We start from the raw sequence: 20,012 nt of genomic DNA, 5'->3' as shown, positions 1-20,012 counted from the left end.
GGAGGTATCTTGCATTGAAAATAGATTGTTAGAAAATGTATCAAAAGTTTACAGTGGTTATAGCTGAGAAAGTAGGATTCTTGATAATATTTTTCTTTATAGTTTTCTTTTACATTTTCAGATGTTTTTATTATAATCATGTCTCAGATTCGGAAAAAGACAAAGCAAATTTCTGGTTCTTTGAAGCATTGATTTGGTTCTTGGAATTACTCATCTACATTTATCAATGTCTTTTATTACTGTTATAAAGTCTCTCTCTCCCATCCCTGTCCCTAACCACTCTTTGGAAGAAACCAAATCAAGAGAATACCATTGTTTTCCTCTCCCTTTTTTTTACAAAAATGATAGTAGTTTGACATACTTTTTTTTCTTTTCCCTCTTTATAATTGCATGATTCATCAATTTTTAACTGGTGGATATTTAGGTTGTTTTGAGTCCTTTCGTATTACAGAGTATTGCATTATCACTTGCACAAGTAATTCATAGGTATTAATATCTTCTTATTACAAGCTACAATATTGTATTCAGAAACACATGCTGCTGAGGAAGCAACATGGCAGATACTAAGGTGATTTTTAGGTGCCACATCTGACCACTAGTTTGTGGTTTGCAAGAGCAAGTATCTCTCTAATTTGAAAATTATAAAACAAACCCAAAATGGTCTGTGAGATAAGGAATACATTTTTCTCCTTTCAGTTGATAGCTATGAAAGGAACTTGTAGTTTCAGAAAAATACTTGTAATTGGTACAGTACATTTTTATAAAAACAACTCAGTATTTGGGAAATACTTACATTCATCTAGTGATTTGTTGTTTGATTTTGTTTTGCAGTGAAGCCTGCCTACAATTTTCACAGATCTGTATCCTTTACATGAAGAATCAGTTGTATATATATGAATATTGCTTGAGGATTTACCTTTCTTTTGGTTGATGCATGACAATTAGAAATCATTTGTTTTTATTTAAGAACTGATGAATTCTTGTTTATGGAAACTTTATATTGCTGATTGTCCTTTCAGACAGTGCACTGTATCAAATGGGGTCATGGGGAGTTTGTTGTTGTTTTTTGCCTGTGAGGTGCAGCATATGGGATCCTGCAACCAGGGATCCCAGGGATGGAATCCATGCCCTCTGGAGTGGGAGTACAGAGTCTTAACCACTGGATTGCCAAGGAAGGCCCCTTGGGGAGCTTTTTAAAATTGCGATTACGATAGCTGGAAAGCAATATGATGCAGTTGGAATGTTATTTAATAGAAGTAGCTGGCAAGAGATAAGATAGATGTAAAAGTCATGATAGAAGGGAATGTAATGAGTGTTTTCCACTTACATATATGCGATAGAAATAAATCAATTCATGTATCACATAGTGATAAACTAGTTGAAATTATTTTGTAAACAGGTTAGCTTATTGTGAAATTCACAAAGATTATTTTGTTTCTTTTAATCAGTAGTGTTTAATAAAATTATTCCCTTGTTTCTCATGAGTTGTTAGACTTGATAACACTGTGCAGATCCTGTAGTGTGTGTTCCCTCCAGTTTTTTTATTGGAGACAGTGGAATTCCTTTGGAAGTAATAGCAGGAAGTATTTCTGCAGATGAACTTGTTACCAGAATCCACAAAGTCCGGCAGGTGAGAAGGAACAGAATTGGTTCTTTGTATAAACATTGGAAAATGATCTGTCAAGAACTTGACATTGGAATATTTTTGGAGTCACTCTAAATATTCAGGAACTAGCCATGCTATTAAACTTAAAAGGTAGTTAATACTGTCTTTCTGGACTGATTTTCAAAACCACTTTATGAAGTTAGAGGTGCCTATACATGAGTGACTTCTTATTCTCCCTTCCCTTTTCCTCTGTCACCCAACCACACAATGTAGTCACTATTACTTTATTGCAAGAGAGTATTGCTCTCACATTAAGGTCCTTAATAGTATATTACTTGACTTGTTTTATAGATCTTACTTAATTTCTCACTTCCATCCACTTTGGGCATATGGCTAATACAGCTTGTAACCTTTTTCCTTGAATTCTCATTTTAAGAAAAATCAACAGTGTGCTTTAAAAATCTTTTAATGCTCTTGTCACCTTGCTGTTGAATTCCATAGTGTGATTATGTCATGTTTAGGACTATACATTTTAGATTGATTTACTTGGGAGGTTCAGTACTTCTCACTTCTGTGGAGTATAGATTGACTTCCTCATTTTTGGTCTCATATACCATGGTAAATTTAGATTCTTACCTGTAATTAAAATCAGTGTTTTTTTTCCTCCTCAGATGCATTCATTAAAAGGTGAAGCATCATTGGCAAATGGTAGCCAATCAGAAGGTTCAGTCTCTACTCCATCTGCCTCATTTGAACATAACAACACTTCTGAAAACTGTCAGTCCAGAAATGTAGAGCTCTGTGAGACGCCATCCACTTCTGATACAAAATCAGATTCTGCAACAGGTAATTTTTAGTGTACCCTTTTGGGTACACTAAACACTTTACTTCATTTTGAAGACTGTGGATTAATGTTTTTAAAAATGAAAATACTGTATTTTTCCCCTTCACATTCACTTAATTTAAGGAAATGGCAACCCACTCCAGTATTCTTGCCTGGAGAATCCCATGGACAGAGGAGCCTGGTAGGCTGCAGTCCATGGGGTTGCAAAGAGTCAGATACAACTGAGTGATTTCACTTGTATGGGGAGGGAGGTGGGAGGAGGGTTCAGGATGGGGAACACATGTATACCTGTGGTGGATTCATTTTGATATTTGGCAAAACTAATAAAATTATGTAAAGTTTAAAAATAAAATAAAATTAAAAAAAAAACATGAAAAAAAGTTAATTGTAAAATAGAGCTTGTAGCAATAAGAGTTGTGACTGCAGAGGGGTTGATAGAAAAGGCAGAGAGAAATTCTATACAATATTTTAAAGATCATGTACAATCACTTGTTTTGTATAATATAGCTTTGTATCAGGCAATGTAGGGTTAGATACAAAGCGAGAATATTTTTTTTTTTATTCTATTTATTTTTGGCTGTACTGGGTCTTCATTGCTGCTCACAGGCTTTCTCTAGTTGTGGTGAGCCGGGGCTGCTCTTTAGTTTTAGCGCACAGGCTGCTTATTGCAGTGGCTTCTCTTACTGCAGAGCATGGGCTCTAGGGCATGTGGACTTCAGCAGTTGCAGCTTATGGGCTCTAGAGCGCAGGTGCACAGTTCCTAGTTGCTCCAAGGCATGTGGAATCTTCCCGGAGCAGGGATCCAACCTGTGTCTCCTGCATTGGCATGTGGGTTCTTAACCGCTGGACCACCAGGCAAGTCCAAGAAGTACTTTTAGATTAGTATCTTAAAAGGTGATCCTGCTCTAGCTCCTGTATAGATAATCGTCAGGCCTGTATTTGAATATATTTAATGAAAGGAAGCTCATTACCTTGCTAGGAATCTTGTTCTGTTGTTGAACCCCTTAGGCTTTAGCAAAATTCTTCCCCATATTCGATGTTCTATAATTTCCCATTAACTTTAGTACTACTTAAAGAGTTACACATAACACTCTGGATTCTGTTATATTCCCACAAAGAGCATTCTTGTGTTTGGTTTAATAGGTAAATAACTTGCTTAGGCTCAGACTGTTATACTCTCTTATCTGAGGTGAGTAGCAACTCTAATCTTAGTTCTTTGTAGTTTTTTTGTTTGTTTGTTTAGCTTCATTATGGAAAATTTTAAACATACAGAAGTAGAGAAGATAGTATAAGAAATCTCATGAACCCATTGCCTATCTTCCATCTATTTTTAACTCATGGCCAATATTGTTTCATCTGTGCTTCCTTTCCGTATCTCCTTGCCACTTATTATTAGGATACACTTAGGCATTATATCATTTCATCTTTAAAAATGTTGATATTGGGACTTCCCTGAAGGTCCAGTGATTAGGACCTCTCCCATGTTCTCACTGCCAAGGGCCCAGGGAACTGAAATCCCATAAGCTGAGCAGCGTCACAAAAAAAAAAATACCTTAAAAAACATTTTAGAAAATGTAAATAGAATGTGATTATCTCTTATGAATCCTGGAAAGTTTAACATTGATTCTTTTTTATCATTAATTAGGCAATATTTATATTTACACTAAATTTTCCAGCTTTGAGTTGGAGTCCAATATATCATTATTAGTCAGTGATTTTCATAGATTCCCACTGTCATCAGTGGTTTTTTTCTATAGTTTCCCACAGTCTGGATTTGGTACATCCCTATGATAATTTGTAAAAATTCCTCTAAATTGGAAGTAATACTACAGGCTGGTTTTAGTTGTTGAAGTCAGGTTTATTCTTTTTTGTCACGACTACTTTATGGGTGTTGCTGTGCATTTTTATCAGGAGATAAGTTATGCATGATAATCCAGTTGTCTTTAAACCTAAAGACAGAACTTCCTCTAGTAATTTTACTGTGTTTGGATTTTTATCAGTTGTTTTAGCTGATTGCCATCCATTTTTCTTTGTTTATGAGTCATAGATCCACCTCACTAATTGTTATACACAACACTTTTTTTCAGCTTGTTCACAGGTTATTTTCAGAAGTTTTCTTAAATATTTTTTGCTAATATCTAATGACCTTGACATTCATTTTACTTACTAAAGAAAACATTAATTTCCTATAGAACACACACTAGCTGCTAGATATTACCATTTCTTACTCAAGGGTTGCATTCATGATATGCTAGTAGATATTTAACAAAAGTTTTTTGTAGCGAGGGAGAAAAGCCCTCATTTGTAGTGTTTACTAATTTCCGAAGTGTAAATAATCCTTCTGTGGCTGATTTCAAGTTATGTAGGTGATGCACTGAATGTCAGGGTAGGAGTACATGCATACATACCATTGGTTCTATTTAGTAATTCTAATATTTCTATTACTGCTGTAATAACTGAATCACTTAGTGCCAGTCCTAGTACAACTTTCAGTCTTATGCTTCTGTAGCACGTATTTCTCCTAACAAGTCTATGCAGTTTTTTATAGGTTAAGGTAGTGAGATTGAATAACTTACTCAAGTGACAGAACAAGGTTTAACCCAGACTTTGTTGCTCTGCAGTCCATACTGTTTCAAAGATCAAACATATAAGGAATAATGAAGTTGATAGTGAGTGGTAAGGAAGGAAATAGCAGAGGTTTTGAAAGGGAGTACCAGACCATAGCTATCCTCTACTGCAGACCAGGACAAAATTCTGTCCTTCAAGAAATCCTTAAAAGAATATTAGTGTATGAAATATTCGGTATGAAAAGCTTCTCTAGGAATCATTGTGGTCTGAAGAAGCAGATCCCATGGGTCATCATAACGTTAGTAATACCCAGTATCATACTTGGCCTCTAGAGCTTCGCGGCCCCCCCCCCCTTTTTTTTTTTTTGCCGTGAGGCTTGTGGGACCAGGAATCTAACCTGTTCCCCCTGCAGTGGGACTGCAGAGTCCTAATCACTGGATCACCAGGAAATTCCCTAGAACTCTTCAATACCATAACCACAGCCACATGTAGCATTTTTAATTAAAATTAAATACAGTTGAAAAAGTCTCTCACCTGCACTAGTTTATTACAAGTGCTCAGTAGCCACACGTGACTGACTAGTGGCTGCCCTAATGGATACCAAAGATACTGGACCCTGCTGCTTTCGAGCAGAACCTGCCCCTGGCTAGGGCATGCTATTCTGCTTTTGTTATATTCCCTCCTGCCAGATTAATATTTCTGCGTGTTTTATTTTGGTGGCTTTCAGCTGAGTAACTGCCTTATTTCCTACTTATATACTGTTATTCCAGGTTCAAACTTGCAGAGTTAGTAATAGTTTATTTCTTATCACCTACTCCATCCCTAGGGGAAATATGTTTAAGAAAAAAGATTGTTAACAGATGTTGTAACCCAAAAGATATATGTCTTTTTAAAAATTGGCATTCTTCTTTTTTTTTTTTCTTTTATTATTTAAGGAGGAGAAAGTTCAGGCCAGACCACTGTGTCTCAAGAGCCTAGTGGATGTTCAAATCAGAGACCTACTGAAGACCTCACCGTCAGAGTGGAAAGGTTTGCTTTTATTTTTAGACACAGTGTTTTGTTATTAATAGACGGTGGTTTTCAGTTACTTCATTAATTAGAATTTGGGTTACTTCATTAATTTGAATTTAGGCTAAAATTACAAAAAATTTTAAAATTCTAGGTTGAAATTTTTTACTTCTTGACCAGCTTATTTGTATCCATAGAAAATATATTCTAGAAGTAAGAACTTGTGTATATCTCTGAAGTCATTGGTCAGCTTTAGGTCTGATAATTTTAACAGTCCCTCTTTCACTAGTATTTTGGTATATGTGTTTCCATCTGTCACTTCTGCTTTTATCTCTCTGTGTCACAGGATAAGTTCCAGATGGGCAGCCAATTTTATGACTATGCACTGAGTCTGGGTTCTGCATATGTGGCTGTCTATTAAGTATCACGTGCTGTTAGTCTGATAATCAAATTTCTGACTTTTTGTGGCTTCTAGTTTAGTACTTTCTAATATTACAGTAGTTATCAAATCATAATCTTATACTATGATTCTTAAAAGGTACTTGAGTTAATGGTGAATGGATAAGCAGGAATATTTTAAAATCTTGACTTAAAAATCACTTAGTGTTATATGGAAATTAAGAAAAACTACTTAGACTTGATATTTTCTTGTTGATGTAGATATTATGGGGAACCAAGATTCATAATGATTGCTGTCATTGAGTTTTTGGGTTAGTTCATGGACTGTTCAGTATAAATGAGCTTCATTTTAGCAAAACCTCCCTTGATTCTGATTGTTCTTTATGAGTGTGGCAGGGCCAGGATCTGGTGGTGCACGGCAGGATAGACCTCTCACAGTGGAGAGAAATGGTGTGTGTCTGGAAGAAGAGCAGTAGGGAACGAGAGTTTCAGAGGCTCTTCCTCCTCTGTTTCTCTCTACTTTACTAACACCACATCCCTCACCATGCACCCTTACTTGTATCACCTTGGGATCCTAGAGTGAAGTGAGAACGAAAACTCAGGAAAGGATTTCGAGAATTGGAGGGAATATGAAGAAACACAATAAAGGTAGCCCTTTATTGTGAGGTGGGATCAAGTGCTATTTAATTGCTGTGGGAAAGGGGAGCTTCTGTTATTTAATAGTTTCCATCCTGTTTTGTTTTTTTTTTTAAAAACACCAAATGAGTTGTGGGATCTTAGTTTTCCCCTATTAGGGATTGAACTCAGACCCTTGGCAGTGAGAGCTAAGAGTACTAACTAGTCGACTCCCAGAGAATTCCCCCAAATAGTTTCCATTCTTACATAAAGGGATGTCTACTAGTGTCTGCCTGTATGGTTCTGCAAGTAGAATATAATAAGCCATTTTTAATTACAAAATAACAATATGTACACATACTGGTGTGTATGTGTTACATAGGGTAATGAACCCCAGAAGATATTTGAAGACATGCACAAAATGCTTATACTAGTATCTGTGAAACTGGAATTAGAGGTTTCTTTGTTTTGGCCCATTTTCTTCATTGAACATTATTACTTTTATAGTTAGCCTGGTCAGGACAGAGTGGTTTTAGAGTTGTTTGAGATTCCTTAACTGGAAAAAAAATTTCAAAGTGCTCTTAGAAGATACATACACCCAATTTTTAAAAAAGCTTTTAAAAAGGAATTCTAATATTTAAATTAGGTAAAATGTTGAAAAGATCTTAATAATGAAACAGTTTTCACTGGGAAGTAACTATTAGCTGCTTGACGTTTCAAAAATTTGAGCCATGATCACATAATTAAATCATATAAGCACTTCAAATTGTTGCTCATAACTGTATAGCTGTAGTGACTGTGTATTGATTATACCATGATTTATTTATCTATTCTACTGATGATGGATGTTTGAATTATTTTCAGTTTGAGTTGGTTATGAATAGGATTGCTGTGAACATTCTTTTATTACATGTCTTGGTGAATGTATCTTTCGGGTATGTTTTCAGGAGTGGGAATTTCTGGGTTGTAGATGCTGGCTGAACAGTTTCCCAAAGTGGTTATTCAAGTTTATAATTTCCCTTAGTAGTAAGATGTTTCATGGGTCCTTTTTTTTCCCTCTTAAAAGTGTTTCAGTTCATTTCTCTCGTAACTTTTTTTAGTGCACAGAATACTCTAGATTTATAGCAGAACCCCTTCATGTTGGGTCTTAAGTCCTTCTGACATCCTTTTTATGAAGAAGAAACCTGTGGACATTTGCTGAATTTTTCCTCTGGTGTTGCTGCGTTCTAGCGCACCATTCATTTTTCTCACCATCTGCACCTAAGCCTCATCATCTCTTTGGGGTTCTAAACCATCATCTTTGAACATCCCTTAGATTTCTGGCTGAGCTCTTCAGCTGAGTTTTAACAAATGCATGTGCCTGTGCAACCCAAACCCCTCTGAGAAAAAGTGCCATTAGTTTTTAAAAACTGAGATAAAATTCACATACCATAAAATGCAAAATGTATGCAGATTGGGTGGGTTTTTATATATTCACAAGGTTGTGGAACCATTACCACTGTCTGCTTTCAGAATCATTAGTTTTTACTTGATGAATTTCTCACAGTTCAAAATCAATTTTGGTGTTACTGGTCTTTATAAATGTTAGCCTTCAGCTTTTTGCTTTTATCAATTCTGTGCTATATTCCTCTTCTATGTAAGAGGTAAAGCATTTTTAAGTCATTGATTTATATATATATATATTTTAAGACATTTTAAAATCAATATCTGATTCTCTGGTGGGCCACTGGATTGGACTCTGTGCTTTTTCTGCCAAGGCCTCAGGTTTGATCCCTAATTGGGGAACTAAGACCCCAAAAGCCACATGGTGTAGCCAAAAAAAAAAAAAAACACAGTATCCGATAAATCAGGTGAGGAAAGGGAACTCTAGTGGTATGTAGGAGGTAAGGCCCTTAGAGCTGGAGGGAGGCTTCTTATGGCTCCCCCTGATTCTGGTGGATTTTTTTCAGGGCCAGGGGCTAGGTAGAGAAGTTGTTGCTTAGCCTTTAGGAGCTTTTTTTGTTTGCCTCCACATTTCCCCAGTTTTTAGCTAAAGAAATCTTCTAAATGTAATTTATTTCAATATAATGTATCTCAGTTAATGCATTTTTTTAAACTTTCTTAATGTATTTTTAAAACTTTTAAAATACAGACTAACCAAAAAACTTGAAGAAAGAAGAGAAGAGAAAAGGAAAGAGGAAGAACAGGTAAATTGATATGCCTAGTATTTTTTCCTCTTGCTTTCCATGAGGGAATGTTTGATTTCTTATTTAGCTTGGCACATGGGATGACTCCCTGGTCCTGTAGTTCAACGTTGCAGCACAGTAAGGGGCATTACCAGTCTTCTGTCGTAAAGTCACAGTGTACACTTTGTTGTGATATTTGGAAATGGCTAGGAATAAATTAGACCATCTTTTCTCCCTTTGCAGTGAATCTTTTACACTGAGAATAAAGGGACTTGAATTAAAATTGATTTGATGCAGATCAAAGTTTTAGTTCCTTTTTGTGAAAAAGAAATGGGTAGACATTTTGCTGAATATTTCCTCTGGTGGTGTTGTATTCTAGTTCACCATTCATTTTTATTACACTGTGCACCTAAACTTCATCATCTCTTTGGGGTTCTAATATATGAAGGTTATATCTTCAGGCCAAATAAATGACTACTTTGTTGTCCTTGGAGGGACAACCTGTAATTCTGTTGGTTTTTTTTTTTTTTTTCCCAAATTACATTGACCACATGATAATCTTTACAAAACCACTGGCAAAGACTTATAAATTGATAGGATTTGACCACTGACCCACGCTATTAGTACATTCTACTAGACTCTTATATTTTGTGAAGTTGTTCTGTTCCTTTAGCTGTAGCCTACACCCTGTATACAAAATGGTATTCACAGAGGATTATTAACTTTTGTTTCTGGTTCATAAAACTTAGTTTTTCTTTAATTCAGAGAGAGATTAAGAAGGAAATTGAGAGGAGGAAAACTGGAAAAGAAATGTTGGATTATAAAAGAAAGCAAGAAGAAGAATTAACAAAAAGAATGTTAGAGGAAAGAAACAGAGAAAAGGCAGAAGATAGGGCAGCTCGAGAGCGTATAAAACAGCAGATTGCTCTGGTGAGTGTTGTTTATTTTTAATGCTTGACTCTAGAACGTTGGTGAAATTGTTTTCCCAGGCACAGTGGTTTTGGTTTGCTACCAGACAGGGTACACAGAAATAGTGGATTTTAGTGACTCAGAGAGTACTAATTCTCAGTTTTCTTTTACTAGAAATTGTCTAATTAAAATACAGTTAAGATTAAAACTGAGATAATCTTTTGAAGTAATTTTTCTCCATGTTATGTTATGAATTTTATCAGTAGTCAAAGATAGTTTTCAAGATTCCCAGGGAAGAAGCCAAGAATTTGCTCCCTCACAGTCTCCTCTAGTGCTAAGCATTCTTTTTTAGGACATTCAAAGGATTTAGGCACATGAAGCTTAGGATGGTTTTGCATCAGTTGGTTTTAGAATTAAGCGTTTGTAATACATATGAAAACCTCCTTTCTTAATATTGTTTGTTCATGTATTCATTCAGTAAATATTATCTACTGACCTTGTTCCAGGCTTGAGAGATAGTGACCAAAATCAAGTCCTTGTTTGTTTAACAATAACTGTGGTTCCTGACAGTTGATAAAACTAAAAAATGCCAGATCCAGCGTGATGAAGTTCATGTATGGTCTTAAGGAATTCATGCATATCTGTGTTCCATATGTTGGAAATGTGTAACTAGATCTTTCTGGCAGTGAAAGATAATTAATATCTAACAACTGTTTTCAAGGACCGTGCGGAGAGAGCTGCTCGGTTTGCAAAGACAAAGGAGGAAGTAGAAGCTGCTAAAGCTGCCGCCCTGCTGGCCAAACAGGCAGAGATGGAAATCAAGAGAGAGACTTCCACAAAAGAAAGAAGGTACTTTATTTCTTGCTCAAGTGTATGGATGTATGTGGCGGCTAAGGAGAAAAGCAGTTGTGGGCTTCTCTTTAAAACTGATTTATTCTGTGGCTTAATAAATAGTTCCAGAAGAATATACTGATAAGTTGGCACCTGCCAATGGTATTTGTCATTGAATGTGAATGTACAAACTTACAGTACTAAATACATGATGTTTTAAAGAAAGCCGAAATCTCTTTCAAAAGACAGAAAGCACGTTCATCAAAATGGTTACAGTGATGATCTCACAGAGGATATAAAGTGGTTGGATGGAATCACCAACTCAGTGGACATGAGTCTGAGCAAACTCTGGGAAACAGTGAAGGACAGGGAAGCCTGGTGTGCTGCAATCGATGGGGTTGCAAAGAGTCGGACATGACTTAGAGATTGAACAACAGTGACATGTGTACGGAATTCTTCAGTTGTCAGAATATCAAGTCAAATAGGATTAAGCAGAAGAGGGCATGCCCTGGCTCTGCACCTGGGAGTTACCGTGATAGATTTGGTTAGGCATCGCTAGATCCAGGAACCTAAAGGGTATCATCAGACTTTTTCTGTCTCTTTTTAGTCTCCTGGTTTCTGTTTTAGCTTTATTCTCAGAGAAACTCTTCAGATATTGTCAGGAGAGCCTAGGGCCTCCTGGCACCTTCTTGATCTTGAGCTTCTGATCCTAGAGAGGAAAGAAGTGAATTCTCATTCACTGAGAATTCTGATTGGTCCTGCTTGGGTCACATGGGCCATCTTAGTACCAATCACTTTGTCACATGTATGGGCTAGCTGATTGGGATAGTAGACATGCCCACTCCTATGGTGAAGGAGATACGATAAATATTACTGATAATCATACCAGAATGGGTGACATATTGGAGGGATAAGGGAGTTCCTCAAACAGAAGTATGTTGCAAAGACAGAAATTCAGATTTCTAGTACATACTGCTAGTAGGATTACTATTAATACTTATTTTCTTCTCTGTACTTTTCTGTATTTTCCATATCAGAAAATTAACAAGCATTACTTTTGTAATCAGAAAAATTACTCTAACAATGTTTGTTGATTCGTTTATTTTGGCTGTGATGGATCTTAATTGCTGCACATGGCCTTTCTCTAGTTGTGGTGAGCAGAGGCTACTCTTTGGTTGTGGTGAGCAGGCTTCTCATTGCAGTGGCTTCTCGTGGCAGAGCAGGGGCTCCAGAGCACAGGCTTCAGTAGTTGTAGCACATGGGCTTAAGTGCCCCAGGGCATGTGGGGGCTTCCTAGACCAGGACTCAAATGTCTCCTGCATTGGCAGGCAGATTCTTAACCACTAGACCACCAGGGAAGCCCAGAAAAATGGCTTTTTAAGAACTATTTTCTAAAACAAATCAAATACCTAAGAATATATTTAACAGAAGTGTAAAATTTATACACTGAGAACTAGAAAACATAATTGAAATAGTTAAAGAAGACCTAACTAAATACACGGAAAGATACTTTGTTTTCATAGATCAGAAGACTTCATATTGTTAAGGTGGCAATTTACCCCCAAGCTGATTTACAGATTCAGCACAGTCCCTATCAAAATCCCAGTTGGGTTTTTTTTGCCAAAATTTTTGCGGGAATCGGATTCTAAAATTTATATGGAAATGCAAGGCACCCAGAACAGTCTGGAAAAAGAACAAAGTTCTCAGACTTCCTGATTTTAAATCTTAACTACAAAGGTACATCAACCAAGATGTCGTGGTGTTGGCATAAGAATGGACATACAGATTGATGTACAGGCATACCTGGTTTGTTGTGCTAATGCTTTATAGCAGTTTTTTACAAATCCAAAGTTGTGTGGCAAACCTGTGTTGTCAGTTGATCACATTTTGTGCAATAAAGTATTTTTATTAAGGTATGTACATGGTTTTTCTAGACACATGCTATTGTACACTTATTGGACTATAGTATAGTATAAATATAGCTTTTATGTGCACTGGGAAACCAAAAATTCCATGTGACTTCCTTTATTGTGATAACTTAATTGTAGTGATGTGGAATCAACATCTCTGAGGTATGCCTATAAGAGGACTTTGAGTCTCTAGAAATAAACCTATATCTTTATGATCAGTTGATTTTTGAAAAGGATACCAAGACCATTCAATGGGGGAGAGAATGGTCTCTTCAACAAATGCTTCTTGGGCAAGTGGATATCCAGGTGTAAAATAATAAACTTGAACCATTATCTCACACACCATATGGATCATCTACCTAAGTGTGAAAGTTAAAAAGTATAAACTCTTGTTGGGGGCAGGAAATAAGGACTCCTTGTGATCTTGGACTAGGCAGTCCTCTTAGACAGCAAAAGCACAAGTGCCAAAAGAAACCAACAGAGAAGGTGGACTTCACCGAGATTAAAAACGTTTGTGCCTCAAAAGATATCAAGAAAGGGAAAAGAAACCCACAAAATTGGAGGGACTTCCCTAGTGCTCCAGTGGTTACAACTCCATGCTTCCATTGGAGGGGTCATGGGTTCGATCCCTGGGCAGGGAACTGAGATCCCACATGCCACGTGGTGCAATTAAAAAAAAAAAAGAATTGGAGAAAATACTTAATTTTCTCCAATATTTAATTATATGGCTTAATATATTTAAGCCATATATTTGATAAGGGACTGGTAACTGGAATATAAAAAGAAGACTTGAAGTCAACAACAAAAAGCAAACAACCCAATTTGAATATGGAGAAAGGATTTAAAGAGATGTTTTTCCAGGGAAGATATACAAATAGTCAATAAGCACATGAAAAGATGCTCCACATTATTAGTCACTAGGAAAATCAAATCAAAACCACGCTTTCTAGGATGCATCAATTTAAGGTGATCTCCAAGTCTTGGCAAGAATGTGGAGATTTTGGAAGCTTCCTGCATTACTAATGGGATTATAAAATGGTACAACCACTTTGGGAAAAACAACCTGGCAGTTTCTCAAAATGCTAAGCAATTCTCCTCTTAAGTATACATCCGAGAGAGTTGAAAACAGTCTGCACACAAAAACCTGTATGTGAGTATTCATAGCAGCATTCTTCATAATAGCCAAAATGTGCTAATAACTAAAATGTCCGTCAACTGAAGAATGGATATATATCCCATACAATGGAATATTATTCACCAAAAAAAAGAATGAAGTATTTTCACATGGTGCAACATGTATGAACCTGAAAACAAAATGCTGTATGACAAAACCCAGAAGCCACCCATCTTACGATTCCATTATATGGAATGCCAGAAACAGACAAATCCAGAAGGACAGAGCAGATGAGTGGGATGCCAGGGGCAGGGAGAGGAGGAATGGGACTAACTGCTGATGGGCTTTCGTTCTTTCTAAAGGATAAGGATATTCTGGAATCAATGATGGTTGCACAGCTCTGACTATATTAAGAACCACTGAATTGTATATTTTAAAAGGATGAATTTTATGTGAATTATATTTCAAAATAACTGTTGCTAAAAATAATGAGATTTTACTGTAAAAGTTTTTTTTCTAATTGGAGAAATATTTGACATAATCACTGAATAAGTTTAAGGAATACAGCATGATGGTTTGATTTACATATATTTTGAAGTGATTGATACAACATGTTCAGCTAACATCCATCTTCTCATATACACTTGGCCCTTGAATGATGCAAGAGTTGGGGTTGCATCCACGGTTGCGCCACCCTTGTCTAGTCAGAAATCCACGTATAACTTTACAGTTGGCCCGCCATATCTGTGGTTCTGCATCTGTGGATTGAATCAGCCATGGATAGTGCAGTTTATTGAAAAAAATTTCACCTACACACGGACCCGTGCATTTCAGACCCCTGTTGTACAAGGGCCACAGGGAGATACAATATAAAGAAGAAAAAGCCTTTCCTTGTGGTGAGAGCTCTTAGGATTTACTCTCAGCAGCTTTCCCTACACCACACAGCAGTGTTAGCTGAGTCACCCTATTGTACATTACATCCCCAGTACTTATTTGCCTTAAACTGGAAGTATGTACCTTTTGACCACCTTTCTCCAATTCCCCTCCCTCACTCTCCATAAATTCCTGTTTTCATTACACAGTTTTACTTCCATCTTCTCCTAGTTTTACAGTTTGAGAACTTGTAGAGGTAAAGATGCTGACTTTTAATTTTCATTTTCTTACAGCACTGTTGCGAGAATTCAGTTCCGTCTTCCAGATGGTTCTTCCTTTACAAATCAATTCCCTTCTGATGCTCCTCTAGAAGAAGCTAGACAGTTTGCTGCACAGGTAAATTTATGTCATGAATTGTAATGAAGGTCGATGAATGGGTTATTAAGTGTAAGAGGGAAAAATTTCCAGGCAGAATTGGAAGAGTATGAGTAAGTCATGACTTATCCCCAGGAGGGAGGCACAAGATGCCTCTGGGATGTTGTGGAGCTTCCGTCATGTATGAGTGCCATATGGGAACAGCATATCTGCTTGTTCTATGAAAAGAGGGATTTGCTGACACCATATAATAGACTCTGGAAACTTTTCTCACTGCTCAGTACATTCAGCTGGAGGAATGAAAAGCAAGTGATTTTCCAGAAGTCTAAAGGAGCTGTCCTCAATAAAAGATGCAGTTTTTCTTGGTCCTCTGCAAATTTTCTGCAAGTTGCTTAGAATGCTGTGGGGCTGGCAATCTTCCCACCATCTGCTGATTGGTCAAACTAAAGATCAATAATCAATCTGTTTTTGGCAACAAGTATCTTCCTCAGGAATTTACTTCCAGAACTTAGCCTTGTTCAAAATCTGAACAAAATGGGTGTGAAATAAACATCTTAGAAAATAAGATATGAGTACTTTCCAATTACTTTTTATTCTGATAGATTATGTATTCAAAATGAGGCTTGTACCAGTATTTCATGTATCACTTCAAGATTGAAATTAGGTTTCAGACTTTTCTGCTAGATCTCTTCTGCATTTAGTCGGCTATGTCACTTAATAGGTCCCAGGAAAAGGATACCTAAAAAGCTTCTTCCACTGGTGAGCTTGGCTGGACAATAAACTTATTTTATTAACTGTTTTCACCAAGCTTAATAGTAGGATCCACTCCACATAGCCTTTTTCATTCCACTTTTGCCTTGGGGCCCCGCTTGGGGCCTCCTCAAATGGCCTGCCCTGGCCTGAGTCTTTTGCTTCTGCCACAGGTAAGTGAGGCAATCACAGGAGTAAAGAGAGATCTCTGATTGCATCAGTCCTGTTAGAACTTCACCTCAGTACAGTGATCTAATTTAGTGACCTGATGTTGAGTGAGAACAGTCAGGGGGTGCGGGGGGTGGTGGTGTGTGTGTCTGTGTGTATATATATATGTGTGTATATGTATATATATGACCTAGAGTAAAATATTACAAAAAACAAAAGTTACGTTCTCCCTTTGAAAGATTTTACAAGTATAGGTGACTTAACAGCGTGAAGGTGATTGTGTTGCTTGCCCACTGTAAATTCCTAGGACTGGATTATGTGTATAATATGGGTTGATTATGGACCATTTACTCTTTGAGTCAAGGAAGAGGCAAAAACTCATGCCATATATATATATATATATATATATATATATATATATATAAATAAATAAATAAATAATACCAGGGCAATTCTGATCTGTTCCAGAATTTTTAATTTTAGTTTTTCATTTTAGAATTTTTTCATGTTTTTAATATGAAATACCTATAACCTAAATGGGTATTTGTGAGATACTAACATAAGTTTGACAAACAACAGTGGAAATTCTTAATTGCAAACTGTAGTCATAGTTAAGATATGTAATTGTTCATTTTTATTCATCTTATTTAGTCTTGCTATTAGAAAACATATTCTTGATATTTTGTGGTCATTTTGTTATGAAAGCTCTTAAATACTATTTGTATTTGATAGCCTTCAGCTGTTTTTTAAAGCACAGAGTTTTTATGAATGTTTTGATTTTATATTTAAGTGAACTTTTAAATCAGTCATTTTGAATGTGTATGAGTTTGTAATATCTTAGTTTTTAAAAAGGCTCAACTGTAAGGTTTTAAAACTTATTTTTATATTACAGACTGTTGGCAACACTTACGGTAACTTTTCATTAGCAACAATGTTTCCCAGGAGGGAATTTACCAAAGAAGATTATAAAAAGAAGTTATTGGATTTGGAACTTGCCCCGAGTGCTTCAGTGGTACTGTTGCCAGTATGTATATGCATGTATATTTTTTCTATTCTTACAGGTCTGTCTGTTCTGCTGTTGATTTTTTCTTATAATTAGAGGAAGGGAAAGTGAAAAAATATACTGTGGATAATTAGAATCCAAAGTATCCAAAAATATTAGATTAATTTATTGTTCCATTATCCTGGGCTTTATATTTGTAACGTTAGTAAAAGACTAAACACACTAAATACATTTTCAACTTCTTCCCTCATCTGTCTAATCTGCTGACTTGGTGTCATTGTATTTATGTATGATTGCAGTTTATCAATTAAAAAAAAATGTTTTAACATAAAAATCACATTAAGTTTTAAACATACTAATCCTAACAACATTTTAATCTCTGATATTAAAAAAAAAGAGGCCCAGAAAATTTAAATGTGCCACCTTAAGTGCCAGAGCTGGGATGAGAGCCTGGGTCTTCCATAGCTTGGTTAGCGTATGGTTGTGCCCCCAAGGGAGAAGGCAGTGTCACCCCACTCCAGTACTCTTGCCTGTAAAATCCCATGGACAGAGGAGCCTGGTAGGCTGCAGTCCATGGGGTTGCGAAGAGTTGGACACGACTGAGCAACTTCACTTTCACTTTTCATGCACTGGAGAAGGAAATGGCAACCCACTCCAGTGTTCTTGCCTGGAGAATCCCAGGGACGGGGGAGCCTGGTGGGCTGCCGTCTGTGGGGTCGCAGAGAGTCGGACACAACTGAAGCGACTTAGCGGCAGCAGTGCCCCCAAATCTGCCCCTTCTCTTTCCCTGCTTTCAATTACTTAGGGGCAACTGCACTTTGAAAGTATTACATGGAAAATTCTAAAAATAATTCATAAGTTTTAAATTTCGGACCGTTGTGATAGTGTGAGGAAATCATGTCCCATTTGGGACATGAATCATTCCTTTGTCCAGCATATCCACACTGTATATGCTACCTGCTCATTAGTCACCTTGCAGCCCTCTTGGCTATCCGATAAGACTGATGAAATACTGCAGTGCTTGTGTTCAGGTAACTCTGATTTTATATAATAATAGCCCCAAAGCTCAATACTGGTGATGCTGGCAATTTTGATAGTCCCTTGTTGTGCCTAATTTATAAATTAAATTTTATCACAGGTATGTATGTAAAGGAAAAAAAGTAGTATATATGGGGTTTGGTATGATCCATGGTTTCAGGCATCCACTGGGGGTCCTGGCAAGTATCCCCTGAGATAAGGGTGGATGACTATAGTTTACCCCAACTGAAAGCAGGGCCTCAAACCTAAAACAGTCCTCCAGTACTCAGGATTTTGTGGAGTCATTGATATTTGAAACCTTTCTCTTTTTTAAAATCATATAGACTTTTAAAATCAGAGTTGTTAACTTCATTACAAAAGTTTAGTTGTCTTCAAAGTAATTGTTTCATTTCATTGAGAACTACTTTCTGGTTTCTATGTTGTGATTGCTCCTTAAAAGGAAAAGAATTCCAGGAGTTCCTTGAAGTTTATATACACTTGAAAAATAGCAAAAGATGGCAATTTTACTTTATTGCAGTAAAGTAAAATCCATAGGACTTTCCCAGATAAAAAGTTTATCTAGAACCTTGTGTGTGATGTGGTTGGGCTGATGTAGTCTATTTTGGTTTCTTTCTTCGTTTTTAGGCAGGAAGACCAACTACATCCATGGTACATTCTTCCAGTGGAGACTTTTGGACATTGTTGGGGACAGTGCTTTACCCATTCCTTGCCATCTGGAGACTGATAAGCAACTTCTTATTTAGTAATCCTCCTCCTGCACAGACCTCGGTGAGAGCAGCAAGTTTGGAAACCTCAAACCTTGCATCGTCTAGCAACTCAGAAAAAAGGTATTTGTGTTTTCCCCATTTGCAAAATATATTAGTAATGCCCAATGCCTTATTCAAACTGAAAAAAAAAATTTATAGATACTTTGCCTTTTTTCTATGTAAAGGGGAAAACCCAGCATGTTCTGAAGCTTTATTGTATCACCTGGGAAACTCCTTACCTAAGTTTTCTCAGCCCTCTTTCTATAAAATTTATTCCATGCTAAGCAGCTTCACTGCTACTGATTTTATTATTTCATTTATTGGATTCTCTTATTCCATAATAAAAGATATACTTTTTTCAGGTCTAAATAGCAGTATCTTTCTTGTTAGCCATATCTTGTCTGACAAGATACTTCATTCCATTAATTTCTTACAGTCATCGCACATGATTACTTTTAGAGGGATCATTGTGCTCTAGATAATTTAACTGCCTTCTCTGGGTCATTTAGAGAAGACCAAAATGAGGAAAGTATATATTCACTTGAAAATGGTGTCTCTTTCAGAGTTACTTTGGACTGGTTCCTTAACCAAGAGGCCTTACTTTTATTGCACATGGCCATGGTTAGAATGGTAATACTAGTAGACAGCACTAATGGTCTTAGCTCACACCTCTGTTAAAATTCTAAATTTTTGAAAGAGGTTAACAGGAAGTATTTTCTTAAAATTTAAGATTATACCCCCTTCTAATAATTAATAGCATAATTTATTACACTATATACCTATTGCTGTTCAATACTTTATTGGGCCATTAATAGCAAATCCTCACACCAATCTTTGATAATTAAAGAAAACCCTTGCCTTTGTCAGTTGTGAGTGGTAAGTTAATTCAGTCATGTCTGACTTTTTGCAACCCCATGGACCATAGCCCACCAGGCTCCTCTCTCCATGGGGTTCTCCAGGCAGGAATATTGGAGTGGGTTGCCATTTTCTCCTCCAGGGGATTTTCCCAACCCAGGGATTGAACTCAGGTGTCTCATGTCTCTTGCATTGGCAGGTGGGTTCTTTGCCCTAGCACCACCTGGGAAGCCCT

At 36.7% G+C, this 20,012-nt stretch overlaps 1 protein-coding gene across 2 annotated transcripts in view; it reads left to right on the top strand.

Annotated features, from left to right (window-relative positions):
* UBXN4 (UBX domain protein 4) overlaps positions 1–20,012 on the top strand; it is a 30,059-nt gene that overhangs the window by 8,479 nt on the left and 1,568 nt on the right. For both annotated transcript variants that reach the window (XM_059875629.1, NM_001035414.2), the window contains exons 3-12: positions 832–860; positions 1,512–1,630; positions 2,278–2,452; positions 5,954–6,047; positions 9,172–9,226; positions 9,971–10,135; positions 10,836–10,963; positions 15,136–15,238; positions 17,028–17,159; positions 18,801–19,003. In XM_059875629.1, the coding sequence (XP_059731612.1) occupies positions 832–860; positions 1,512–1,630; positions 2,278–2,452; positions 5,954–6,047; positions 9,172–9,226; positions 9,971–10,135; positions 10,836–10,963; positions 15,136–15,238; positions 17,028–17,159; positions 18,801–19,003 (1,203 nt within the window). The remainder of the gene's footprint in view (positions 1–831; positions 861–1,511; positions 1,631–2,277; positions 2,453–5,953; positions 6,048–9,171; positions 9,227–9,970; positions 10,136–10,835; positions 10,964–15,135; positions 15,239–17,027; positions 17,160–18,800; positions 19,004–20,012) is intronic.

The sequence above is a fragment of the Bos taurus genome, chromosome 2, assembly GCF_002263795.3.
Source record: "Bos taurus isolate L1 Dominette 01449 registration number 42190680 breed Hereford chromosome 2, ARS-UCD2.0, whole genome shotgun sequence".
Lineage (NCBI taxonomy): Eukaryota > Metazoa > Chordata > Mammalia > Artiodactyla > Bovidae > Bos > Bos taurus.
The sequence above is the reverse complement of the archived record's forward strand: the minus strand, read 5'-3'. Positions and strand labels throughout refer to the sequence as shown.